Here is a 25,046-nt window from a genome sequence, read left to right on the forward strand (position 1 = left end):
TGCAGATGTTATATATTGCATAAAGTGTCGTGTGCTTAGCGTATGTGGGACAAACGAGCCGGCCAATAAAGACACAGCTTAACGAACATAAATCCACCATCCGCAATTATTAGCCACCCCAGGAGGAGAATTTAAAGAAGAACCATGGGGTGGACAGTAATTATTAATAAAGAAAAGAAACTACCTTGGCAAAAAAATTTTTTGAAAATAGCCATGGGGTGTCCCAACTGAGATGGCAGATACTAGAAAAAGTCAAAATAAAAGTTGGACAGAACAAGACAAAAGTATTACCAAAGTGTGAGTCTTAAAGAGGTTGTTCACCTTTGAGATAACTTTTAGTATGATGTAGAGCAAGTGATATGCTGAGATTGGTTTTCATTATTTATTATTTGTGGTTTTCGCGTTATTTAGCTTTTTATTCAGCAGCTCTTCAATTTGCATCTTAACCAATCTGGTAACTAGGGTCCAAATGACCTTAGCAACCATGCATTGATTTGAATGAGAGTCTGGAATATGAGTAGGAGAGGGCCTGAATAGAAGGATCAGAAATAAAAAGTAACAATAACAATACATTTGTAGCCTTACAGTGCATTTGTTTTTTTAGAAGGGAGTCAGCGACACCCATTTAAAAGCTGCAAAGAGTCAGATGAAAAAGGCAAATAACTATAAAAAAAATAATGAAAACCAATTAAAAAGTTGCTTAGAATTGTCCGTTCTATAACATAATAAAAGTTACCTTAAAGGTGAACCACCCCTTTAATGGATTTGGGCTCTTCAAACTAAGGACTCGATGAGGAGTTTAACCAGTCTTGCTATCTGTAAATGATGTCAGTTTTATTATTGTAATCATTTTATTTCCATGTATTTCTTTTGAATTACAGAGAAGAATACTGATTTAGAACAAACCAGGAACAGATTCCTCCCCATGATTGACAGGATAAAATAACTAATCACTGCCTCGTTTCAATTTTGTTTCTTATAAGCCTTTGCTTTTGGCTACTTCTCTGCTTATTTTGTTACAATGAATTTGCCCCAGCTTTTGTGCACTTTCAGAGCTAAATTTGGTCTCAATGGACACTGATAACTGGAAGTTTAGGACAGTATGGATAATCACTAGTTTTATTTAAGCTTTAAACAAAAAATTTTAGTAATTTTTTTTTTTGTACAGTATCTATTACATATGTAAATTTAATGATGTCGCTGGTGTTATCCTATAAGAATTGCACTGCCTTGTTTCCTGATTTTTTTGTCCCCTGCCTACCTCATATGTTACACATTATTCAAAGGTGCACAGTATGGGGTGTCAGGGTGCACAGACTGAAACTCATCATGATACATTCATCTTTGAGTTTGGATTTTTACCTTGGCAAAGCCCAGCAGGCAGGGAAACACAAGCAAGAAGAGGCACACTTTGGGGCCGATTCATTAACTTCGAGTGAAGGATTCGAAGGTAAAAAGCTTCGAATTTCAAGTTTTTTTGGGCTACTTTGACTATCGAATGGGCTACTTCGACCTTCGACCACGACTATCGAAGGATTCGAACTAAAAATCTTTCGACTATTCGACCATTCGATAGTCGAAGTACTGTCTCTTTAAAAAAAACTTCGACCCCCTAGTTCGGCAGCTAAAAGCTACCGAAGTCAATGTTAGCCTATGGGGAAGGTCCCCATAGGCTTTCCTAAGTTTTTTTGATCGAAGGATATTCCTTCGATCGTTGGATTAAATCCTTCGATCGTTCGATCGTACTATCTGCGCTAAATCCTTCGACTTCGATATTCGAAGTCGAAGGATTTTAGTTCCTAGTCGAATATCGAGGGTTAATTAACCCTCGATATTCGACTCTTGATGAATCGGCCCCTTTATATCATGACCTGTAAACCTGTCTGTAAAAGACATCCCAGTGTTTGGCACTAAGGGGCAGATTTACATATGGTCGAATATCGAGGGTTAATTAACCCTCGATATTCGACTGCCGAAGGATTTACCGCAATTAGTTTGATCGAACGATCGAACGAAAACCTGATCGATTAAATCCTTCGAATCGGACGATAATCAATCGATCAAACTATTTTTCTACGACCAAAAAAACCTTAGAAAGCCTATGGGGACCTTCCCCATAGGCTAACATTGAGGTTCAGTAGGTTTTAGGTGGCGAAGTAGGGGGGTCGAAGTTTTTTTTTAAAGAGACAGTACTTCTACTATCGAATGGTCGAATATTCGAACGATTTTTAGTTCGATTCGAAGTCTTAGTCGAAGTAGCCAATTCGATGGTCGAAGTAGCCAAAAAAAACATTCGAAATTCGAAGTTTTTTTTTATTCTATTCCTTCACTCGAGCAAAGTAAATGTGCCCCTAAGTGTTATACTGGCATGGTGCAAATAATTCCTGTATATGCATTGAGCACCATTCAGGATTCCCACGTCTACTAGTGTCATATTTTGTGTCGTCTTTTCTTATGTTAGAATTATGGGGGAAGCACTGCTTTGTAGATCTGATAGTGTGACATGCACAAATGCTTGCACATTGCACTTAACTTCCAATATCCACATACTGCCGGAAGTTACAACCACTCTATGTACAATGGTAACATAAAAGAATTCGAACAGAAACATGAGAACAGACTTTCATGAGATTTGACCAGCGATTTTTTTATTTTTGGTTTTATTTTCTGGAGGGATAATAGGATCAAATGATTATGTCAAGAAACAGATTATAAGCAAATGCACCTTACAAATGTATATATAGATCAGAAAAAGGTCATATTGCCCATCAATGGTCAATATGGTTCATGGTTATGAAAATCCTTACAGGAGGTCCATGGTAAGCACTACGCAGGCTGGTTTGCAGGGCTCTCCTTATGTATCTGAAAAAGACAGCGATGTTGAAATCGTGTGGGAAAAGGATTTGAGCGATGGTTGTGGAATGTCTTGACGAGGATCCTTGCCTTGGCTCGTTGAGTTGAAGTTGTACATTCATATACCTAACTCCATCACGTTCAAAGGTTCCTTGCATATCCATTCTAATATTCTCAGAATTGGCAACAGTACGAGCAGTATTGGGAAAACAAAAGTTAGCATTGACTGTGTTAATGAGATGGGAAGCTTCTGTAAATTGTGCTCGTGATGGTTGGCGGAAATTATTTTCAGGCACGATGATGGCTGTTAGTACCAACTGACGATTGTTTCCAGAATCAGTTATTCTACAGACCTCTTCATCTCCATCTTCACGTTTATATCGTTTTCGCTCACAGTCGCTAATAACTTTTCCACAGTAATCCCAATTATCACTGGTATCTGTGTAGCACCAGGTATAACTGTAACCGTGTGAACCACATGGGTGATCTATTCGGCATGGCTCTCCTTTTGTGGTTAGATCATTTGATGGTGAACACTTCTCTTCATGTCCAAGTATGTCTGTACATCTATAATAACTTTCATGTAAGATACACTCAGTTTCACACAGAAAGTGACTTGGGGTATAGTAAAGCTCAAACTCTTCAACTACATGTCCACATTTACTCCAGCCATTATCTGTAAAACACTGCTCATATATGGAATCCTTCAACACCTGACAAGCTGATAAGCATGGCCTGTAATAGACATCATAACCTTCCTCTGGGGAACAGTAATCCCACCATCCATTGACACCTTTCTGTTTGCACCAATAGTAATCTGAGTTTTCTCTTCCACAGGTACCTATGCAAGTCCCACCATGGCTGGTAGTATAAACTTCCTTTGATAAAGCCAAAGGCAGGTGCAGCAAAGCGGCAGTCAGCAGCAAGTCAGCAACAGATCTGAGGAACATCTGTTAAAGAAAAAAGACATTTCTTTATACAGACAAGTCAGTGGCTATTCATATATTATGTAACACTGATACATATAAAAATACATTAAAGCCAAAACTTTGGCAACATATTCATAGCACCAGTGAAGGAACATCCTCTTGAAGGAACATCAATATCCCGCCTCTGGTACCAGTACCAGTCCTGGGTAGGGTAACTGGTAGGGTAACTTCTGGGTAGGGTAACTTCTGGGTAGGGTAACTTCTGGGTAGGGTAACTTACAAACTACTTTGCCAAAACCTCATTTTTATGCAGAATAACAGACTGATGTATTACTGTCACAATGTACTATGTGAACCACCCAGGGATTAAAGATATTTTGATACCACTGAACATATTAGCTTTCTGAAATTTGTATAAATAGTTTTGTATATTTTTTTAAGGAAGGGTGGTGGTCACTTAATATGCCACCTATATGGTCGTTTTAACCAGATTTTTTTATGTTGTTCCATAGGGGTCAAGGGGCACAAGTACAAGAGCACTAGTGCTTATTTACTGATAGCTCCCTCTGCTCTGCACTCTAAGTGCAGACCACAGGTCTGTATGCTCCAAAATGGAGCTTAAAGGGGATCTATCGTGAAATTAGAAATTTGTAAAAAGAATTGTTGCATCAAGTAATTAAAATGTCTAAATATAATGTATTAAAAAAAAATGTATATTTTTTAATATATTCCAGTCATTATAGTGAATCTATTTCTAGCTGCTTCTCTTCTACCTGCCTCTGGCCAGCTCTGAGGTCGGGTCGGGTTTCTCTGCATAACTGCTCTGTCCTCTCTCTCATTGGCTGTTCGTGCTGTCAGTCAGTCAGTGCTGTGTAAAGACACATCGGTAGTTCAGTGGCTTCAAAGGCTCCTTCGTTCCGTTCCCTTATAGATTCATGAAGAAACTCCTTCTCACCTTTATTTCCACATAAGGAAAGGGGAGGGGGAGCTACAGAAGGAGAGCAGGTTACTGTGAAACACGGAGCTTTTAAACTTATCAAACTATGGGTGCTGCTTTCAGAGGGGGGGGGGGACTGGCTCAGGGGGGAGAGAAGGAGTTTCTTCAGGAACCTATAAGGGAACGGAACGAAGGAGCCTTTGAAGCCACTGAAATACCAATGTGTAAGCTGGCATCAAAAAATGTCTTACTCCTTGATACTGATAACTAACATTTACCCCACCCCAGATAGTTGTGTCTGTGGGTCAAAAAGATCTGGAGCTGAGCAGTGGGACACATTCATTCCCAGTGGGTATCAGTCCTGAGCACTGCTCACATTTACCACCATGATTGTGTCTGGTTCCCCCACTGCCTGTGCCACTAGCAGTTCCTTGTACCCCCCACCCTTCCTCAGACTCACACGTGGGGGTGAACTTGTCCTCTATAAAATGCTAGAAATATGCAAATGAACTACAACTCCCAACTACCCCTAATAGTCAAAGGCTTCCGTTGGGCACAAATCCAAATGTCACCACTATAGCTAGGGGTAACATCCCATAATAACCAGTTGGAGGCACCATGATAACTAGTGCCCAGCCATAACCCAGAATGCACTGGCAGCTATTTATTATCCAATGGCCTAGGCAGACACAGTGTACATAGTGTACAGCAGCAGCACCATCTCCCTAACGCACACACAAAAGTCTGTAGAACAAAAATCATTCTTGGTATAAAAATAAAGGCAACACATCTGTTTGGAGAATAAAATGCGTTTCCCAAATCTGAGCGTCTTTCTGCAGATGCTCTACTGTCGCCATCACCCCAACACTCCCCAGTACACATGGGATACTTAGAAACACCTCATCCTGCACCCCAAATGTCCCTGGAGGACAAGATAAATGCATGAACCACTGCATTGCTGTATTAGGATTTTACTCCCAACCTGCAATAAATTGTCAGTTCTCTGGCTCTAACAGAACAAATAACCCCCATTATACAGTAATATATAATCTAATATCCTTATTATTTACAGTAGGGGGTACATTATCCCTTATAATACATGAGTGATACTCAGAGTTCCCTGTATAACTCAGCCTGCAGCCTTGTGCCTTTATATGGTCACAGAACAACCCCTCAGTGACTTCTAATATCCTTATCATTTACAGTAGGGGGTACATTATCCCTTATAATACATGAGTGATACTCAGAGTTCCCTGTATAACTCAGCCTGCAGCCTTGTGCCTTTATATGGTCACAGAACAACCCCTCAGTGACTTCTAATATCCTTATCATTTTCAGTAGGGGGTATATTATCCCTTATAATACATGAGTGATACTCAGAGTTCCCTGTATAACTCAGCCTGCAGCCTTGTGCCTTTATATGGTCACAGAACAACCCCTCAGTGACTTCTAATATCCTTATCATTTACAGTAGGGGGTATATTATCCCTTATAATACATGAGTGATACTCAGAGTTCCCTGTATAACTCAGCCTGCAGCCTTGTGCCTTTATATGGTCACAGAACAACCCGTCAGTGACTTCTAATATCCTTATCATTTACAGTTATTATAGGCTTCCACTACTTGGTCCATTAGTGACCATATTGCAACTAATTACTAGCTGTATTACTGGCACATGCAGTACTTCTCTATCAGAGTTGTTAGTCCATTCCTTTGTCTTGTAGCAATTAAAGGGGAACCATCACAAAAATAAAATTTTAATACAATGTAGATCACATAAAAACAGTCAACTTTTTAAATATGATTGATTAAAAGTTATGTTTAGTTTAGTAGCTATAGATTTATAGCTGACTCACTGCATTCTTTCTGCATCATTAGTCCACTGAGCTCAAGGTCACGGTCGTGTTTTGATTGACAGGAGTAGGTTTCTTTTATTGGTTGCTAGGCTCGGCACAGGTATTTCACCTGCAATTTTTTTTGGGACATTAGGCCCACGAAACACATTCTCCTTGCAGGCATATCCTCATTTATTGCGCCTCTCTTTTTAAAAAATTGTGCAAGGTAAAATATATAAATTGTGTTTTTTCTCCATTGTATTTTATATGTAAATATTTTACCCAATAGCCAACTAAAAGAGACCTGTGCCAATGCTTACAGCTATATGAGTAAGCGCTTTTTAGAAGATGGCAGTGAAAGGCACAAGTCTCTTTTAGTTTTTTTATTGGGTAGTTTCATATAGGCAACAAATTAGAAAAGGGTTTCCCTGGGCACTCAGAGGCCATGAGTGGGGCATTCCATTGCGATCAGGGGCGCATTTGGTCAGGATAAGAGGGGCATATTGAAATGATCAGCGGGGTATACAGAGAGTATTAGCAGGGCACCCGTCAAAGTTGAATTATAAAATGTATTCAGTAGTTTGTGGTTTAATTTGGTATATAAAGGGATCTAAGGCTACATGCAGAGTTTCTTCTTGAGATGGACTAAAATGATGGCTATTAAAGTGAAGACCTAAAATAAATACTGTCCTAGTAGGTAACAAAAGACTATGGGGAATCAAATCAGCACCTCAGTTATGCAGGCTGTGTAGCCTAGAGCCTTGAGTAGGGGACTTAACAGATATTCAGCATCATCTAGATAAGAAGTGGAGATAACATCCTTAGTGAGGGGGTATAGTAGGGAGAGATGGTGCCTAGAGTAACAGTGGGATAATAGTCTCTGGGAAGGGAGTGTGACTGTAGGATAGCAGGTATAGTAGGGAGAGATGGTGCCTATAGTAACAGTGGGATAATAGTCTCTGAGAAGGGAGTGTGACTGTAGGATAGCAGGTATAGTAGGGAGAGATGGAGCCTATAGTAACAGTGGGATAATAGTCTCTGGGAAGGGAGTGTGACTGTGGGATAGCAGGTATAGTAGGGAGAGATGGTGCCTATAGTAACAGTGGATAATAGTCTCTGGGAAGGAGTGTGACTGTGGGATAGCAGGTTAGTAGGGAGAGATGGTGCTATAGTAACAGTGGGATAATAGTCTCTGGGAAGGGAGTGTGACTGTGGGATAGCAGGTTATAGTAGGGAGAGATGGTGTCTATAGTAACAGTGGGATAATAGTCTCTGGGAAGGGAGTGTGACTGTGGGATAGCAGGTATAGTAGGGAGAGATGGTGCCTATAGTAACAGTGGATAATAGTCTCTGGGAAGGGAGTGTGACTGTGGATAGCAGGTAGTAGGGAGATGATAGTAACAGTGGGATAATAGTTCTGGTGTGACTGTGGGATAGCAGGTATAGTAGCCTATAGTAACAGTGGTAATAGTCTCTGTGTGACTGTGGATAGCCAGCAGCTATAGTAACAGTGGGATAATAGTCTCTGTGGGATAGCAGTACCTCTGTGTGACTGTGGATAGCAGATAGCCTATAGTAACAGTGGATAATAGTCTCTGGGAAGGGAGTGTGACTGTGGATAGCAGGTATAGTAGGGAGAGATGGTGCCTATAGTAACAGTGGGATAATAGTCTCTGGGAAGGGAGTGTGACTGTGGGATAGCAGGTATAGTAGGGAGAGATGGTGCCTATAGTAACAGTGGGATAATAGTCTCTGGGAAGGGAGTGTGACTGTGGGATAGCAGGTATAGTAGGGAGAGATAATGCCTATAGTAACATGGATAATAGTCTCTGGGAAGGGAGTGTGACTGTGGGATAGCAGGTATAGTAGGGAGAGATGGTGCCTATAGTAACAGTGGGATAATAGTCTCTGGGAAGGGAGTGTGACTGTGGGATAGCAGGTATAGTAGGGAGAGATGGTGCCTATAGTAACAGTGGATAATAGTCTCTGGGAAGGGAGTGTGACTGTGGGATAGCAGGTATAGTAGGGAGAGATAATGCCTATAGTAACAATGGATAATAGTCTCTGGGAAGGGAGTGTGACTGTGGGATAGCAGGTATAGTAGGGAGAGATGGTGCCTATAGTAACAGTGGGATAATAGTCTCTGGGAAGGGAGTGTGACTGTGGGATAGCAGGTATAGTAGGGAGAGATAGTGCCTATAGTAACAGTGGGTAATAGTCTCTGGGAAGGGAGTGTGACTGTGGGATAGCAGGTATAGTAGGGAGAGATAATGCCTATAGTAACAATGGATAATAGTCTCTGGGAAGGGAGTGTGACTGTGGGATAGCAGGTATAGTAGGGAGAGATGGTGCCTATAGTAACAGTGGGATAATAGTCTCTGGGAAGGGAGTGTGACTGTGGGATAGCAGGTATAGTAGGGAGAGATGGTGCCTATAGTAACAGTGGATAATAGTCTCTGGGAAGGGAGTGTGACTGTGGGATAGCAGGTATAGTAGGGAGAGATAATGCCTATAGTAACAGTGGATAATAGTCCTCTGGGAAGGGAGTGTGACTGTGGGATAGCAGGTATAGTAGGGAGAGATGGTGCCTATAGTAACAGTGGGATAATAGTCTCTGGGAAGGGAGTGTGACTGTGGGATAGCAGGTATAGTAGGGAGAGATAATGCCTATAGTAACAGTGGATAATAGTCTCTGGGAAGGGAGTGTGACTGTGGGATAGCAGGTATAGTAGGGAGAGATAATGCCTATAGTAACAGTGGATAATAGTCTCTAGGAAGGGAGTGTGACTGTGGGATAGCAGGTATAGTAGGGAGAGATAATGCCTAGAGTAACAGTGGATAATAGTCTCTGGGAAGGGAGTGTGACTGTGGATAGCAGGTATAGTAGGGAGAGATAATGCCTATAGTAACAGTGGATAATAGTCTCTGGGAAGGGAGTGTGACTGTGGGATAGCAGGTATAGTAGGGAGAGATAATGCCTATAGTAACAGTGGATAATAGTCTCTAGGAAGGGAGTGTGACTGTGGGATAGCAGGTATAGTAGGGAGAGATAATGCCTAGAGTAACAGTGGATAATAGTCTCTGGGAAGGGAGTGTGACTGTGGGATAGCAGGTATAGTAGGGAGAGATGGTGCCTATAGTAACAGTGGATAATAGTCTCTGGGAAGGGAGTGTGACTGTGGGATAGCAGGTATAGTAGGGAGAGATGGTGCCTATAGTAACAGTGGGATAATAGTCTCTGGGAAGGGAGTGTGACTGTGGGATAGCAGGTATAGTAGGGAGAGATGGTGCCTATAGTAACAGTGGGATAATAGTCTCTGGGAAGGGAGTGTGACTGTGGGATAGCAGGTATAGTAGGGAGAGATGGTGTCTATAGTAACAGTGGATAATAGTCTCTGGGAAGGGAGTGTGACTGTGGGATAGCAGGTATAGTAGGGAGAGATGGTGCCTATAGTAACAGTGGGATAATAGTCTCTGGGAAGGGAGTGTGACGGTGGGATAACAGGTATAGTAGGGAGAGATGGTGCCTAGAGTAACAGTGGGATAATAGTCTCTGGGAAGGGAGTGTGACTGTAGGATAGCAGGTATAGTAGGGAGAGATGGTGCCTATAGTAACAGTGGGATAATAGTCTCTGGGAAGGGAGTGTGACTGTGGGATAGCAGGTATAGTAGGGAGAGATAGTGCCTATAGTAACAGTGGGGTAATAGTCTCTGGGAAGGGAGTGTGACTGTGGGATAGCAGGTATAGTAGGGAGAGATAATGCCTATAGTAACAGTGGATAATAGTCTCTGGGAAGGGAGTGTGACTGTGGGATAGCAGGTATAGTAGGGAGAGATGGTGCCTATAGTAACAGTGGGATAATAGTCTCTGGGAAGGGAGTGTGACTGTGGGATAGCAGGTATAGTAGGGAGAGATAATGCCTATAGTAACAGTGGATAATAGTCTCTGGGAAGGGAGTGTGACTGTGGGATAGCAGGTATAGTAGGGAGAGATAATGCCTATAGTAACAGTGGATAATAGTCTCTAGGAAGGGAGTGTGACTGTGGGATAGCAGGTATAGTAGGGAGAGATAATGCCTAGAGTAACAGTGGATAATAGTCTCTGGGAAGGGAGTGTGACTGTGGGATAGCAGGTATAGTAGGGAGAGATGGTGCCTATAGTAACAGTGGATAATAGTCTCTGGGAAGGGAGTGTGACTGTGGGATAGCAGGTATAGTAGGGAGAGATGGTGCCTATAGTAACAGTGGATAATAGTCTCTGGGAAGGGAGTGTGACTATGGGATAGCAGGTATAGTAGGGAGAGATGGTGCCTATAGTAACAGTGGGATAATAGTCTCTGGGAAGGGAGTGTGACTGTGGGATAGCAGGTATAGTAGGGAGAGATAGTGCCTATAGTAACAGTGGGATAATAGTCTCTGGGAAGGGAGTGTGACTATGGGATAGCAGGTATAGTAGGGAGAGATGGTGCCTATAGTAACAGTGGGATAATAGTCTCTGGGAAGGGACTGTGACTGTGGGATAGCAGGTATAGTAGGGAGAGATGGTGCCTATAGTAACAGTGGATAATAGTCTCTGGGAAGGGACTGTGACTGTGGGATAGCACGTATAGTAGGGAGAGATGGTGCCTATAGTAACAGTGGATAATAGTCTCTGGGAAGGGAGTGTGACTGTGGGATAGCAGGTATAGTAGAGATGGTGCCTATAGTAACAGTGGGGATAATAGTCTCTGGGAAGGGAGTGTGACTGTGGGATAGCAGGTATAGTAGGGAGAGATGGTGCCTATAGTAACAGTGGGGATAATAGTCTCTGGGAAGGGAGTGTGACTGTGGGATAGCAGGTATAGTAGGGAGAGATAGTGCCTAGGTTAATGGAAGCTATGCAATCCAAAAGGCTGCAGCATCGAAACATGGGACATTTGGGAAATTTACAAACAAAAAGGAATAAAATAATAAGCACTTCAGAATCAGAGCAGCCAGATCTTCCCATCACATTTCCCAGATAGAGAATACTTTACACCAATAGAATACAATAAAACACTTCGGGGCTCTCCCTCCTTTTTGTGGTGGTAGTTGGTGTACTTAACTGAGAGAATGTGCAGACCTGACAGCCTTACTTTTCTCACAAGGAGCTTCCAGAGTAACAGTATGGGGCAGATTTACTAAGGGTCGAATATCGAGGGTTAATTAACCCTCGATATTCGACCAGGAACTAAAATCGTTCGAAGTCTAATGATTTAGCGCAAATCCTGCGATCGAACGATCGAAGGATTATTCGTTCGATCGAACGATTAAATCCTTCGAATCGAACGATTCGAAGGATTTTAATCCAACGATCGAAGGAATATCCTTCGATCAAAAAAACGCAGGCAAGCCTATGGGGACCTTCCCCATAGGCTAACATTGAGTTCGGTAGCATTTAGCTGCCGAACTAGGGGGTCGAAGTTTTTCTTAAAGAGACAGTACTTCGATTATCGAATGGTCGAATAGTCGAACGATTTTTACTTCGAATCGTTCGATTCGTAGTCGTAGTCGAAGGTCGAAGTAGCCCATTCGATGGTCGAAGAAGCCAAAAAAACACTTCGAAATTGGAAGTTTTTTTAATTCGAATCCTTCACTTGAGCTTTGTAAATGTGCCCCTAAGTGTGAGGATGCTATTCAGCATGGAGGAGGGTGGGACTTTGCTAGTTGCTAAGTGACATCATAGCTAGTGAGAAGCCACTCCCATTCAGCAGTAGCTTGAACTGTCTCTCAGTGAAAGCACCCTCATTGCATGTAGTAATATGTCATTTTACAAAAAAAGTAAGCATTTCCGCTAAAGAAATATATTTAAAGATATTATTATTTCCACCTCAACTATCCATTAGGAGAATTTGATTTTCACGATAGATCCCCTGCAAATGTTTGTGAACACAGAAACACATTGTGCAAAGTGCAAAAAAGCTGCAATCAGTCTTTCTTTGAACTTTGCATACTGTGTTTCTGCGTTCACAAATATTTGCAGAACCCTAAAGAAAGTGCCTCCCCAACTTTGGCCCAGGTGAATACAATGTCTGTTGTTTTGACTGTGTAGAGCCAAGCTAGACATATCATAGCTCACCTCAGATGAAAGGAAGCCAAGATGCAGGGGCAGCTCTATCCCAAGCACAGACTAATGACCCAGGAGACTGTATGTGTATGCCAGTGGGGGCAGGAGAGAAATGGGCAGTGTGATGCCAGACACAATGCAGTCGGGGAAGTAGCCACTTCTAGGAGGTTTCACCATGAAGCTTTCTGGCAACTCTGCTGTGAGACTCTATTCAGACCACAAGAGTCAGTGAGAGTAAGCTTCAGAGGTGGACATGGATGTCTCCATCAGAAGGGGCAAGAACGTTGCTTTCAATTGACATTTATTTTAGCAAGTAAAATATTATCAGAGAAGTAGGAGTAAGTAGTGTATATAGTATTTCTGTGTATGTGGCATGGAGGGTGCTAACTGCAAGTAAACAGAATACAAACATGAAGATACAGAAGATGCAGGTACCCCAAAAGAAATGGAGGAATGTAATAAAAGTCGGTAATGGAAAAAATATTTGCCTTGAGGCAACTTTGGGTGACTATAGAAAACACATCACCACGTGTGCATTAGCGCAGGCGACTTTGCATTGTAGCCTATGGGGAAAAACGCTGAGGCAGTTCGGGGAGATAGTCGCGCAAAAGACGAGGCGATTAGTCGCCAGGCGACAAAATCTCCCCGAATCTCCTCGTGTGGACTAGCCCTAAGAGTGCGCAATTGAAATTCGCAATGCAACAACAGTTTAAGGAACAAGATTACATTGCGATTATTGGTGCAAATAGTTTTTCTTCTTTGTGTCTTTAATTACATTCCCCCCAAAGAGCGTAAAGCGGAATCCCTGTGGGCAGTGTTTTACTTGGGAACATAACAGGCAGAAGTGGAAGGATGTAATGTGGAACTGTGAAAGGAGATGAAGGCATGGGCAGACATATTGTACAGCCGTGCAACTATGTTAGAATAATTACATTTTAAAGGACCAGTAATATCAAAAAATGAAATTTGTTTTAAAGTAATAAAAATATAATGCAGTGTTGCCCTGCACTGGTAAAACTGCAGTGTTTGCTTCAGAAACACTACTATTGTTTATATAAATAAGCTGCTGTGTAGTAATGGGGGCAGCCATTCAAAGGAGAAAAAGCTCAGGTTACACAACAGATAACAGATAAGCTCTGTAGAACATAATGTTATCTGTTGTCCATTACTTATCCTGTGCCATTTAGCCTTTTTTCAATTTCCACCATTGCTACAAAGCAGCTTGTTTATATGAACTATAGTAGTGTTTCTGAAGCAAACAGATCAGTTTTACCAGTGCAGGGCACCAGTACATGATATTTTCTTTACTTTAAAACACTTTCATTTTTTGGTGTTACTGGTCCTTTAATGATGTAGTCACCTACATATATCATGAGAAATTTGGTCAAGTCTGTATCATATACAATGACACAATTCTGGTTATGTTTTTCTGCCCTTATCTCTTTATGAGGAGCTACTTGTTCTACTTGTACATTCAAAGAATACATTAATACAAACGACAGGGAACAATAAGATAAATTATTTATTCATCCCTGTGCAAAAATATTTTCAGAGGATTTATCAGCTTTCCATTGGGGACAAAGTCTCCCATGTGCCATCATCCTAAGGAAATATGTGAATCCAGGAGAAGATACAATTTTAGCCATAGTGTATAGAAAGTCTTTTAGTGGTTAGCATTTATAATAGTCAGGGAGCACATTCTATGATTAGGGATGTCGCGGACTGTTCGCCGGCGAACTTGTTCGCGCGAACATCGACTGTTCGTGCTCGCCGAATGTTCGCGAACGTCGCGCGACGTTCGCCATTTTGGGTTCGCCTTACCTGGCGCTTTTTTTTGACCTCTCACCCCAGACCAGCAGATACATGGCAGCCAATCAGGAAGCTCTCCCTCCTGGACCACCCCCACACCCCCTGGACCACTCCCCTTCCATATATAAACTGAAGCCCTGCAGCGTTTTTTCATTCTGCCTGTGTGTGCTTGGAAGAGCTAGTGTAGGGAGAGAGCTGTTACTGATTTCACTGATTTGAGGGACAGATGATAGTAAGTTTGCTGGCTAGTAATCTACTTGATACTGCTCTGTATTGGAGGGACAGAAGTCTGCAGGGATTTGAGGGACATTTTAGGTTAGGTAGCTTTGCTGGCTAGTAATCTACCTTCTACTGCAGTGCTCTGTATGTAGCTGCCTGCTGTGGGCACTGATCTCTTCTGATCTCATCTGCTGACTGCTGTAATAACCCAATAGTCCTTGTAAGGACTGCTTTTATTTTCTTTTTTGTTTTTTACTTTGCTAGTTGCTACTATAAGAGCCCAGTGCTATTAGTCTAGCAGTGTTGGGGAGTGGGACTGGTGTACTACTGTGCTGCTCCTAGTAGTTCAGCAGCACCAACCCGAGAATTTTTTTTTTTTTTAATATACATATAATTTTTTTTTTATTTTACTTATCTTACTGTTCTTTAACGTGTACAGTGCTGTTTGCTGTTCTTCATAGTAGTGCACCAATAGTAGTGCACTTGCAGGCATTATTTGCCCAGTGTGTTCTTCAAACAACTGCCATCTAGCTGTGTGAGCTTGTTCACATTCTGTCTAAATATCAATAATAATACCGTCTCCAGAACCACCACCTGAGTGACGTTTTTCAAGCAGCAATAATATATTCCGTATCCACTGCTGTAGTAGTGTATACGTTGACCTTGTAGGCATTGTTTGCCCAGTGTGTTCTTCATTTTCAAACAACTGCCATCTAGCTGTGTGAGCTTTTTCACATTCTGTCTAAATAACAATAATAATTCCGTGTCCGTAAACATCACCTGAGTGATGTTTTTACAGCAGCAATAATATATTCCGTATCCACTACTGTATACGTTGCCCTTGCAGGCATTGTTTGCCCAGTCTTTAACCAAGTGCCACCTAGCTGTGTGAGCTTTTTCACATTCCGTGTCCAGAAACATCACCTGAGTGACGTAGTGTGATTTCTGCCCTTTACAGCACAAAACGCAGCGCTGTGTCAACAATGTATTTTTTAGAAACATTTTTGCCCTTGATCCCCCTCTGGCATGCCACTGTCCAGGTCGTTGCACCCTTTAAACAACTTTAAAATCATTTTTCTGGCCAGAAATGTCTTTTTTAGCTTTTAAAATTCACCTTCCCATTGAAGTCTATGGGGTTCGCGACGTTCGAGAACCGTTCGCATTTTTGACGCAAGTTCGCGAATATGTTCGCGAACTTTTTTTCCGACGTTCGCTACATCCCTATCTATGATACCTCAATTTACAAAAACATGCTGGATCAAATGTGAAATGTAGAATTAGCACCAATGTGACCCACTATGTACTACCACCAAGTCTTACTTAAGAACTGTACACTATAACAAGGTCTTATTGTAACCAGTAAAGGCCAATCTGTGATTGGTCATGTGTCCATGGAAAATATATAAAATTGTGCTGTACAGGTATGGGATTCATTATCAAGAAACCCGTTATCCACGACGTTTAGAATTACAGAAAGGCCTTCTCCCATAAACTCCATTTTATCCAAATTTTTAAAAATGATTTCCTTTTTCTCTGTAATAATAAAACAGTACCTTGTACTTGATCCCAACTATATAATTAATTCCTACTGGAAGCAGAACTGGTTGGATTTTATTTAATGTTTGCATGATTTTCTAGTAGAGTTAAGGTACGTGGATCCTAATTACGGAAAGTTCAATTATCCGGAAAACCCCAAGCATTCTAGATAACAGGTCCCAAAACTGTATAGTTTTTCAGTGTTGCTTAATTACTACAAGGCCATCCAAGCTGAAAGAACCATATCCTAGTCAAATCTTTTGTTTCAAAAAAAGCAAAAAAAAAAAAACCCCCACGTATCCGCCCACTCAACACTAGTCTAACAAAATGTAAATGATTAAAGTATCTGAATTGGTGATGGGACTTACAGATCTACAAAACCCTAAGAGATGCTTTTACAAGTTCTGTGTATATTATATTCAACACATTAAAAACGACATCAAATACGTTGGACACCACTAACTGCTTAGAGGGTTTTTGAAGTTCTTACATTTGTATCCAGAGTTATATTCAGTGTGAAAGATCACTTCTCTCCAAATACAGCTTGCAATCTAGTTTAGATTGAGTAACTCACAGGCTTTATAGAGGCATGTTTTTATTGTTGTGCAAGCATTTACTGGAAAGAGGCTTTACTGGAAAATTGAAACAATTTCAAAACATGTTTGCTAAAATGCATATGTCAGCTCCTTTTCAGATTTCTGTGGAAGTGAACTTTAACCACTGTTATAAGGGAGGTCTCCTGTGAGAAGGAACTACAATGTTTAGTCTGAGCATGCTGAATAAGTGTGAGAGTACCTGGTGGTCTAGTGCATCTGCGGTGATACTCGGCACTCTGCGTCTGACATCATCATGTCTGGCAAAAGTATGGATGAACCAAATCCAGGATTCGGTTTGGGACTCGGCCAGGATTCTGCCTTTTTCAGCAGGATTTGGATTTGGCCAAATCATTCTGCCTGGCCGAAGCGAATCCTCATTTGCATATGCAAATTAGGGGTGGGGAAGGAAATTGTGAGACTTTTTGTCACAAGTAAAACATGTTTTCCCCTTCCCACCATTAATTTGCATATGATTCACATTCGGGCCAAATCTTTCATGAAGGATTCGGGGGTTCGGCCAAATCCAAAATAGTGCATCCCTAATTTAAAGGGGCCACAGCCTAATACACACTGCCCAACGTAGGTCTATCTCCATAGTTCCTGGATGTGTTTATATTGTCTAATTCTTGTCCTTGACCCTTGCCCTTGTGACTTTTCTAATCTGCTTCCTGTACTGACCCCTATATCTTACTGACCATTCTTCAAATCTGATTTTGTTCCACACTATTGTGTGGTGTTGACTAAGGCCTGTGACCTTGACTTCACTTCTGCTTCCAGATTTGGTACCGCATTACCGGCTTGTTATTGACCTGGCCTGTTCCACGATGACGCTGCCTGTTCCCCCGTCCCTTCTGTACAAGTTTGGTTCCCTTGCCTGCCCAGAACTCTCTCCTTGGTCCTCTCACATTAAGTATAAATTAGTTGAAGTACAGCACCACAAATTTTTCTTGAATAAAAATGCCTTTATTTGGAACACTGGCAGGACCTGGATAAGCGACGTTTCAGGCTACACAGAGCCTTTTTTCAAGCTTACCAAACACTAAACAATACAGGTTTTTATAGAGAAACATATTGGCTTTTTGTTACAAATTTGCTACAATTTTCAAAAGGTTTGTTACAATGTCACAAGGGGATATCCCGTTAACTCTGAAATGGTTGAACAATCACAAGTTAGCCCAAGTTCTAAGATATCTGTCAGACACAATGTTAAAAACAATTAAAAACAATTAAACCTGGAAAATATCTTGTAGAGCATATTCCCTATTCAATCCCTGGGGAGTAAGGGTTTCTAATCTCCTAATCCACATGTCTTCTTTCTTGAGAAGCCCTTTGGTCCGGTCACCCCCTCATCGCATTCTGGGTGCATGATCTAAAACCTGATATTTTAGCTGTACCCCATGCCCCTTTTCCACAAAATTAGAAGCAACCGATTGCTCCACTCTTTTTGTCCTTATAGCAGATTTATGTTCCCTAATTCGTTCTCTAACTGGGTGACTCGTCTGACCCACATACATTAATCTGCATGGGCATTTTATTACATATATGGCAAAAGTAGTTGCACAAGTAGAATATCCCCAAATTTTTATACGGGTACCCATGCGTGGATGATGGATTACATTATTCTTGATTTAGTGATCTCAAATGACCCAGAATTTATAGCAAATGTGCAAGTCATTGAACCCCTGGGTAATAGTGACCATAATGCTATATATTTTAATGTCTGGTGCAAAAAACAAAAATATACTGGGGCAACAAAAAACCATGAATTTTGGAAAAGCTAATTTAGTGCCTTGAGGGCTGCCCTACAGAGCATTGATTGGGGCATTGAGTTTTCAGCTAAAAACACAGAACAGAAATGGTTGTCCTTTAAAATGATATTAAATCATTACTGTTCTCAATTTATTCCCTTAAGGACTAAACGTAGAAGCTCTAAGAATCATCCTGTGTGGCTTAATACAGAAGTAAAGAATTTAATGGGAAAGAAGAGAAAGGCATTTAAAAACTACAAATCTGTAGGGACAGAAGCTGCATTTAATGAATATAAACACTGTAATAAATGTTGTAAATCAGCAATCCGGAAGGCTAAGAAAAGAAATGAAGAGTTAATTGCGGTGGAGGTGAAAACTAACCCTAAAAAGTTTTTTAAATATATTAATAGTAAAAAGATGCAGGTTGAGAGTGTTGCTCCATTAAATAATGGTACCAGTATGGTTGTAACAGATACAGAAAAGGCAAATGTGTTAAATCAGTTCTTTTCTTCAGTGTATACAATAGAGGAGTCTGGGTTCACAGGCTCACTTAATAACTGCACGAATGGTTCAGCTCAATCTAGTCAGTGGCTGACTCAGGATATGATTCAAAAATCTTTAATACAAATTAATGTAAACAAGGCTCCAGGGCCTGATGGCATACACCCCCGGGTTCTAAGAGAGCTTAGTTCAGTTTTAGACCAGCCCTTATTTCTGATTTTCTCAGATTCACTGTCATCTGGTATGGTGCCTATGGATTGGAGAAAAGCTGATGTTATTCCAATATTTAAAAAGGGATTACGATCTCAGCCTGGCAATTATAGGCCAGTAAGCTTGACATCTGTGGTGGGCAAATTATTTGAAGGCTTGTTAAGGGATCACATTCAAAATGTTGTCCTAATGAATGGCATTATGAGCAACAATCAGCATGGCTTTATGAAGTATAGATCATGTCAGACGAATTTGATTGCTTTTTATGATGTGGTAAGTAAGATTCTGGACAGTGGGGGGGGGCAGTAGATGTGATCTATTTGGATTTTGCCAAAGCGTTTGATACTGTGCCCCACAAACGACTGCTTTCTAAACTAAGGTCTGTTGGGCTTAATGAAGTCGTTTGCACGTGGATAGGAAACTGGCTACAGGATCGGGTACAGAGGGTGGTTGTTAATGGGACATTCTCTACTTGGAGTAAGGTTCTTAGTGGGGTTCCCCAGGGCTCAGTATTGGGTCCACTTTTATTTAACTTGTTCATTAATGACTTAGGGGAGGGTGTTGTAAGTAATGTATCAGTGTTTGCAGATGACACAAAATTTTCCAGCCCAATTAATTCCATCCAGGATGTGACATCCTTGCAACATGATCTTGACAAACTGGCAATCTGGGCAGCTACGTGGCAAATGAGATTCAATGTTGATAAATGTAAAGTCATACACCTGGGATGTAAAAATATCCACTTATACCCTTAATGGGACTGCACTAGGCAAATCCATTATGGAAAAGGACCTTGGAGTCCTTGTAGATGATAAACTTGGCTGTAGCAAGCAATGCCAGTCAGCAGCATCAAGGGAAAATAAGGTCTTGAGCTGTATTAAAAGGGGCATAGAGTCAAGGGAGGAGGGGGTCATTCTTCCACTGTATAGAGCACTTGTAAGGCCCCATCTAGAATATGCCGTACAGTTTTGGTCTCCATCACTCAAACAGGACATTATTGTATTAGAGAGGGTACAGAGAAGGGCAACTAAGCTGGTAAAAGGTATTGAAAATCTTAGCTATGAGGAAAGACTGGCCAAATTGGAGATGTTCATGCTGGAGAAGAGGCGCTTAAGGGGTGATATGATAACTGTGTATAAATATATAAGGGGATCATATAATAATCTCTCTAATGCTTTATTTACCAGTAGGTCTTTCCAGCTGACACAAGGTCACCCATTCTGATTAGAAGAAAAGATGTTCCGCCTAAATATTCTGAAGGGGTTTTTTACAGTGAGAGCTGTGAAGATGTGGAATTCTCTCCCTGAATCAGTGGTACAGGCTGATACATTAGATAGCTTTAAGAAGGGGTTGGATAGTTTTTTTAGCAAGTGAGGGAATACAGGGTTATGGGAAAAAGCTCATAGTCCAAGTTGATCCAGGGACTGGTCCGATTGCCATTTTGGAGTCAGGAATGAATTTTTCCCCAGCTGAGGCAAATTGGAGAGGCTTCAGATGGGTTTTTTGCCTTCCTCTGGATCAACTTGCAGATAGGTAGTTAATAAAAAAAAAAGGTTGAACTCGATGAATATGTGTCTTTTTTCAACCTTACTTACTATGTTACTATGTTACCTTTTTGGCGGTTAGAGCAGCAGTTGCAACTCAAACATGGGAAGGTGCCACGTTTTCCCGGACCCAAAAAAACTTTCTTTAGACTTTTCCACTCCCAAATCTGATCTGGTTAGCATTGATCCCATTGTCCTGTTTCTTTTATATGACATCATTGGTGGTGACACTTCTGCTTCCAGATTTGGTACCGCATTACCTGCTTTGTATTGATCTGGCCTGTTCCAGGACTATGCTGACTGCTGCCCTGTCCCTTCTGTACACGTTTGGTTCCCTTGCCTGCCCAGAACTCTCTCCTTGGTCCTCTCACATTAAGACCTGGTGGCATTCAAGTAGCGGAGGGCTCCTCCCGAAGCCAAAGGTGGCTGCTATAGGCAGAGGAGTGAGCCGTGACTGGGACCTTGGTGTTAGTTCTGGGTTTGGGATACCATTCGGACATCACACATTCCATATCTGGCAACTTCATTGAAGGCAATTCTAGAGTGTACTGACCAATCAGCTGGGGGAGGTGTGTTTAGCCTAGTTGCAGGGTGTGGGTGGTTTGTTATCTACCTGGCTTATAGAGCTGCCTGGAAGGTAATTTTCGTTCTCTATTCCTCCCTACTCCATTATGGTAGCAGAAAAAGGGATCCCGTGCTCAACTATAGGCCAGTTAGTCTGACATCAGTGGTAGGAAAGCTTTTTGAAGGGTTAATAAAGGATAAGATACTGGACTTCATATCAAATCATAATACTATTTGTGCCAGCATGGTTTTATGAATAATAGATCTTGCCAGACTAAATTAATTTCTTTTTATGAGAAGGTGAGCAGGGACCTCGATTCTGGGATGGCAGTGGATGTGATTTAGACTTTGCTAAAGCATTTGATACAGTGCCACACAGAAGGTTACTGGTTAAATTAAGGAATGTTGGCCTGGAACATAGGGGCAGATTTACTAAAGGGTGAAATGGCTAATGGTAGCGTCAATTTGCTAGCATTACCTCCCGCAGGGACATCGCCAACGGGTGGAGCATCAATTCGCTAGCGTAACAGATAGACTCTAGCGGTCATTCGCACTCTATCTAGGGTTGCCACCCGGCCAGTATTTTACCGGCCTGGCCGGTAAAACACCTGCCAAGGCCAGGGCCGGTATTACAAATGTACCGGCAATGTAGCTGCCGGTAAATTTGTAATACCCTTAAAAAGACCCCCCTCGTCCCGCCCCCAATTCCCTGTAAATTTAGCTTGTCTTTTGGTTTTTGTCCTGGCCGTGCCGTGGCCCCACCCCCTTGCGTGGGTGCCGTGGCCCCGCCCCCAATTCCCTGGCCGGTAAAACACCTGCCAAGGCCGGGGCCGGTATTACAAATGTACCGGCAATGTAGCTGCCGGTAAATATATAATACCCTTAAAAAGACCCCCCTCGTCCCGCCCCCAATTCCCTGTAAATTTAGCTTGTCTTTTGGTTTTTGTCCTGGCCGTGCCGTGGCCCCACCCCTTTGCGTGACAAACTGCCCCCTTTGACGTCACACCACTCCCCTTTTTGTACCCGCCCCCACCAGCTGGAAAAAAATTTGCAAAAGGTGGCAACCCTAACTCTATCGCCAGGCAACTTTTCCCGCTGGCGAATGGACGTTACTCCATAAATTCACTAAAATGCAGATTTTTTTGAACGTTACCTCTTTCGCCAGACTTGCCTTCGCCAGCTCAGACCAGGTGAAGTGCAACGGAGTGCATAGATCTTCCTTACATCATATTCTGAGTGGAAAATGCATCAAAGTTCAAAAAACGCTGGCGACTTTTCTTTTGGGTGATAGGCTGCAAAAGTCCTAAATTTTTTTTTTAGCAACCGGTTCTCCCCATACATTTTCTAACATATTGAACATTAAATTACAGTGGGCACATGTATAGGGCTTTATAACAACTCTATTGTCTTTATTAAGGTTCCCTGACATAAACAGTAGAAATGTAAAGTATTTGCTGCAACATATAACATAAAGACTTCCATACAACTTTAAATTTCCCATCGTATGCAAATTAACCTTTTATTCGCCTCCGGCGAATAAAATCGCGAAACTGACGCAAAAATTCGTCGAAATTGGACGCCGGCTTCCGTTTCTTTTTCACCGGCGAATTTTCACCATTTCGTGGGAAATACGCAAATTTTTGGGCGAAACGGCCCAAATTCACCCATCACTAATTATCAATTAAGTGCCTCAATTAGGAAATACCCTTTTTCCTCCAATAAGGAATTAAAGATTTTCTCTCTGCTTTAGTAAATAAATAATTAAAAGGGGACATAAAGGGAGAGATTTGGTAATTGCTACCATGCAATTTATGAATTAGCTTCCAAGTCGCAAAAGTATCACTTAAAATAATGTTTTTCTTAATATCAATAGGAAGGCCACTTCCTTTCCTATGAAGAAAAGCAGAGATATGATCTCCCCCTTCCAAATAGGGTTCCCACACCCACTTGCTTCCCTAACTGTGGACCCCCTATCTGTGGACCCCCTATTTAACCCCTGACTCTGGGACTCAGGACTTGGTTGAGAGGCAGCTCCCTCCACTCCTCCCTCTTGGCCCCCCTCAAAACAAGTCCTGAGCCTCCCACCACTATCTTCCTCCCCCCCATTCCTGGCCACCTTCCTCCCCCCACTCCTCCTCTCTCCCTTTGTGGGCCATTTTTAATTAGATTAAATTTTTGGGCAGCTTGCCAAAAGTAGCTCCTTCTCCTTTGCGTTCCAAATTGAAAGTGTGCAAAATGTCTGTCTATGCTCCTAAAATGGCCGCTGGAGGACTTCCTGTTGGATAAAAGAAATGGGAAGTATGGAAAGGAACATGCATTTAAATTTCATGAATTTGTACCAAAAGTACAAATAAATCGTACGATTCAAACCGAAAAATTCGGACTAATTGTTTTTGACATGAGCTCAATGCTGTTATATCACGATGGGGCATGGTCATATTTCATGACTCATTGTATGGATGGGTTCAACTGCAAAAACTGCACAGTTGAAGGTCTGTGTACATAGTGTGTTTTTTGTTTGTGCATGTGTGATTCAGGTTACAGTTTACTGAACTGGAAATTTCTCCTGATAAAGAAATAACGCACAACTGAAAATGTCTAGCATTACTTACAGGAATTAGAGAGCTGTTTTACAACTGAATAGCTTTTGTAATCTTTTGTAAATATTTTATTTGCCTCCCAAAATGTGGCTGAACCACTTCACAGGTTGCAGTAGTTTTTCATGAGCATGTTCAACAAAACGGAAGTAGCTTTCTTTTAAAAGCACCCTAACAATTGTCTCAGTGCAGGTATATGAACCATCAGACATTGTATAGTCCACTGCTCTAATGTTAGCTGAGCCACCCTATGCAGTGCTACAGCATATTCATAATATGACAAATGCCAGGCCCACTACCAGTACCCTCGATATGTTGCCAGCATGCTCAAAGCCAGACCCGGGCCAACTCGGCCAGGTGCCCTAGGCAACCTGGCGGCCACAGCGCTGGCTGAATGCGCGCTCGACTGCACATGCACGAAACTTCACTCCAGCGTGAATGCGCAAAATGGCATGCACACACGCGCAGAAGTGCATTTACATGTATTTACAGCGGCAGTCGGGGAGAGACGGGACCGGACACGGGGTAGGCGACAGAGCAGGTACGTGCCTGGTGCCTCCCAGCTTTGCGCCCTAGGCACTTGCCTACTCTGCCCAGTGTCGGACTGGCCCACAGGGATACCAGGAAAACTCAGGAAAACTGCTAAAGATTTGGCCTATTTCATGACCATTTCCTATTTCTTTAGAAAAAAGAGGCTAAATAAATAGAATAATAGATTATAGTAAGTAAAGAATAGAGACTAGAAGAATAGAGGTTGAGTGAGGAGAAGAATAATAATAGTACTTAGAGTGGGCCCCTGGTCTATGGTTCTTTGGCGGGCCCCTAGATTAACGGTTTTTGTGTGGGCCCCTGGTGTCCCAGTCTGACACTGACTCTGCCTACCCCTAGTTCCAGCCTTCTGAAACTGATAGATATCAGGAGGAAGCTCCTGCTGCGGATGGCACAGGAGAGGAGAGCTGACACCAGCAGGGACTAATTAAAGAAAAAATACTTTTGTTTCCCCTACCCTAACTGGAGTGCAGGCATTATTAGCCCAGACCTCTGGTGGGGTAAAACAAATCAAGGTGATTGGTACCATTTAA

At 41.9% G+C, this 25,046-nt stretch overlaps 1 protein-coding gene across 1 annotated transcript; it reads right to left on the reverse strand.

Moving 5' to 3' along the window:
- Positions 1–2,642: 2,642 nt before the first annotated feature.
- On the reverse strand, positions 2,643–16,746 carry LOC121397176. Its single transcript, XM_041573431.1, has 2 exons — positions 16,695–16,746; positions 2,643–3,803 (listed from the first exon to the last, which is right to left on the reverse strand). The coding sequence occupies exon 2, from the start codon at positions 3,801–3,803 to the stop codon at positions 2,769–2,771; it is 1,035 nt and encodes a 344-aa protein (XP_041429365.1). The 5' UTR covers positions 16,695–16,746; the 3' UTR covers positions 2,643–2,768.
- Positions 16,747–25,046: the final 8,300 nt, after the last annotated feature.

Source organism: Xenopus laevis, chromosome 8L (assembly GCF_017654675.1).
Source record: "Xenopus laevis strain J_2021 chromosome 8L, Xenopus_laevis_v10.1, whole genome shotgun sequence".
Classification (NCBI taxonomy): domain Eukaryota; kingdom Metazoa; phylum Chordata; class Amphibia; order Anura; family Pipidae; genus Xenopus; species Xenopus laevis.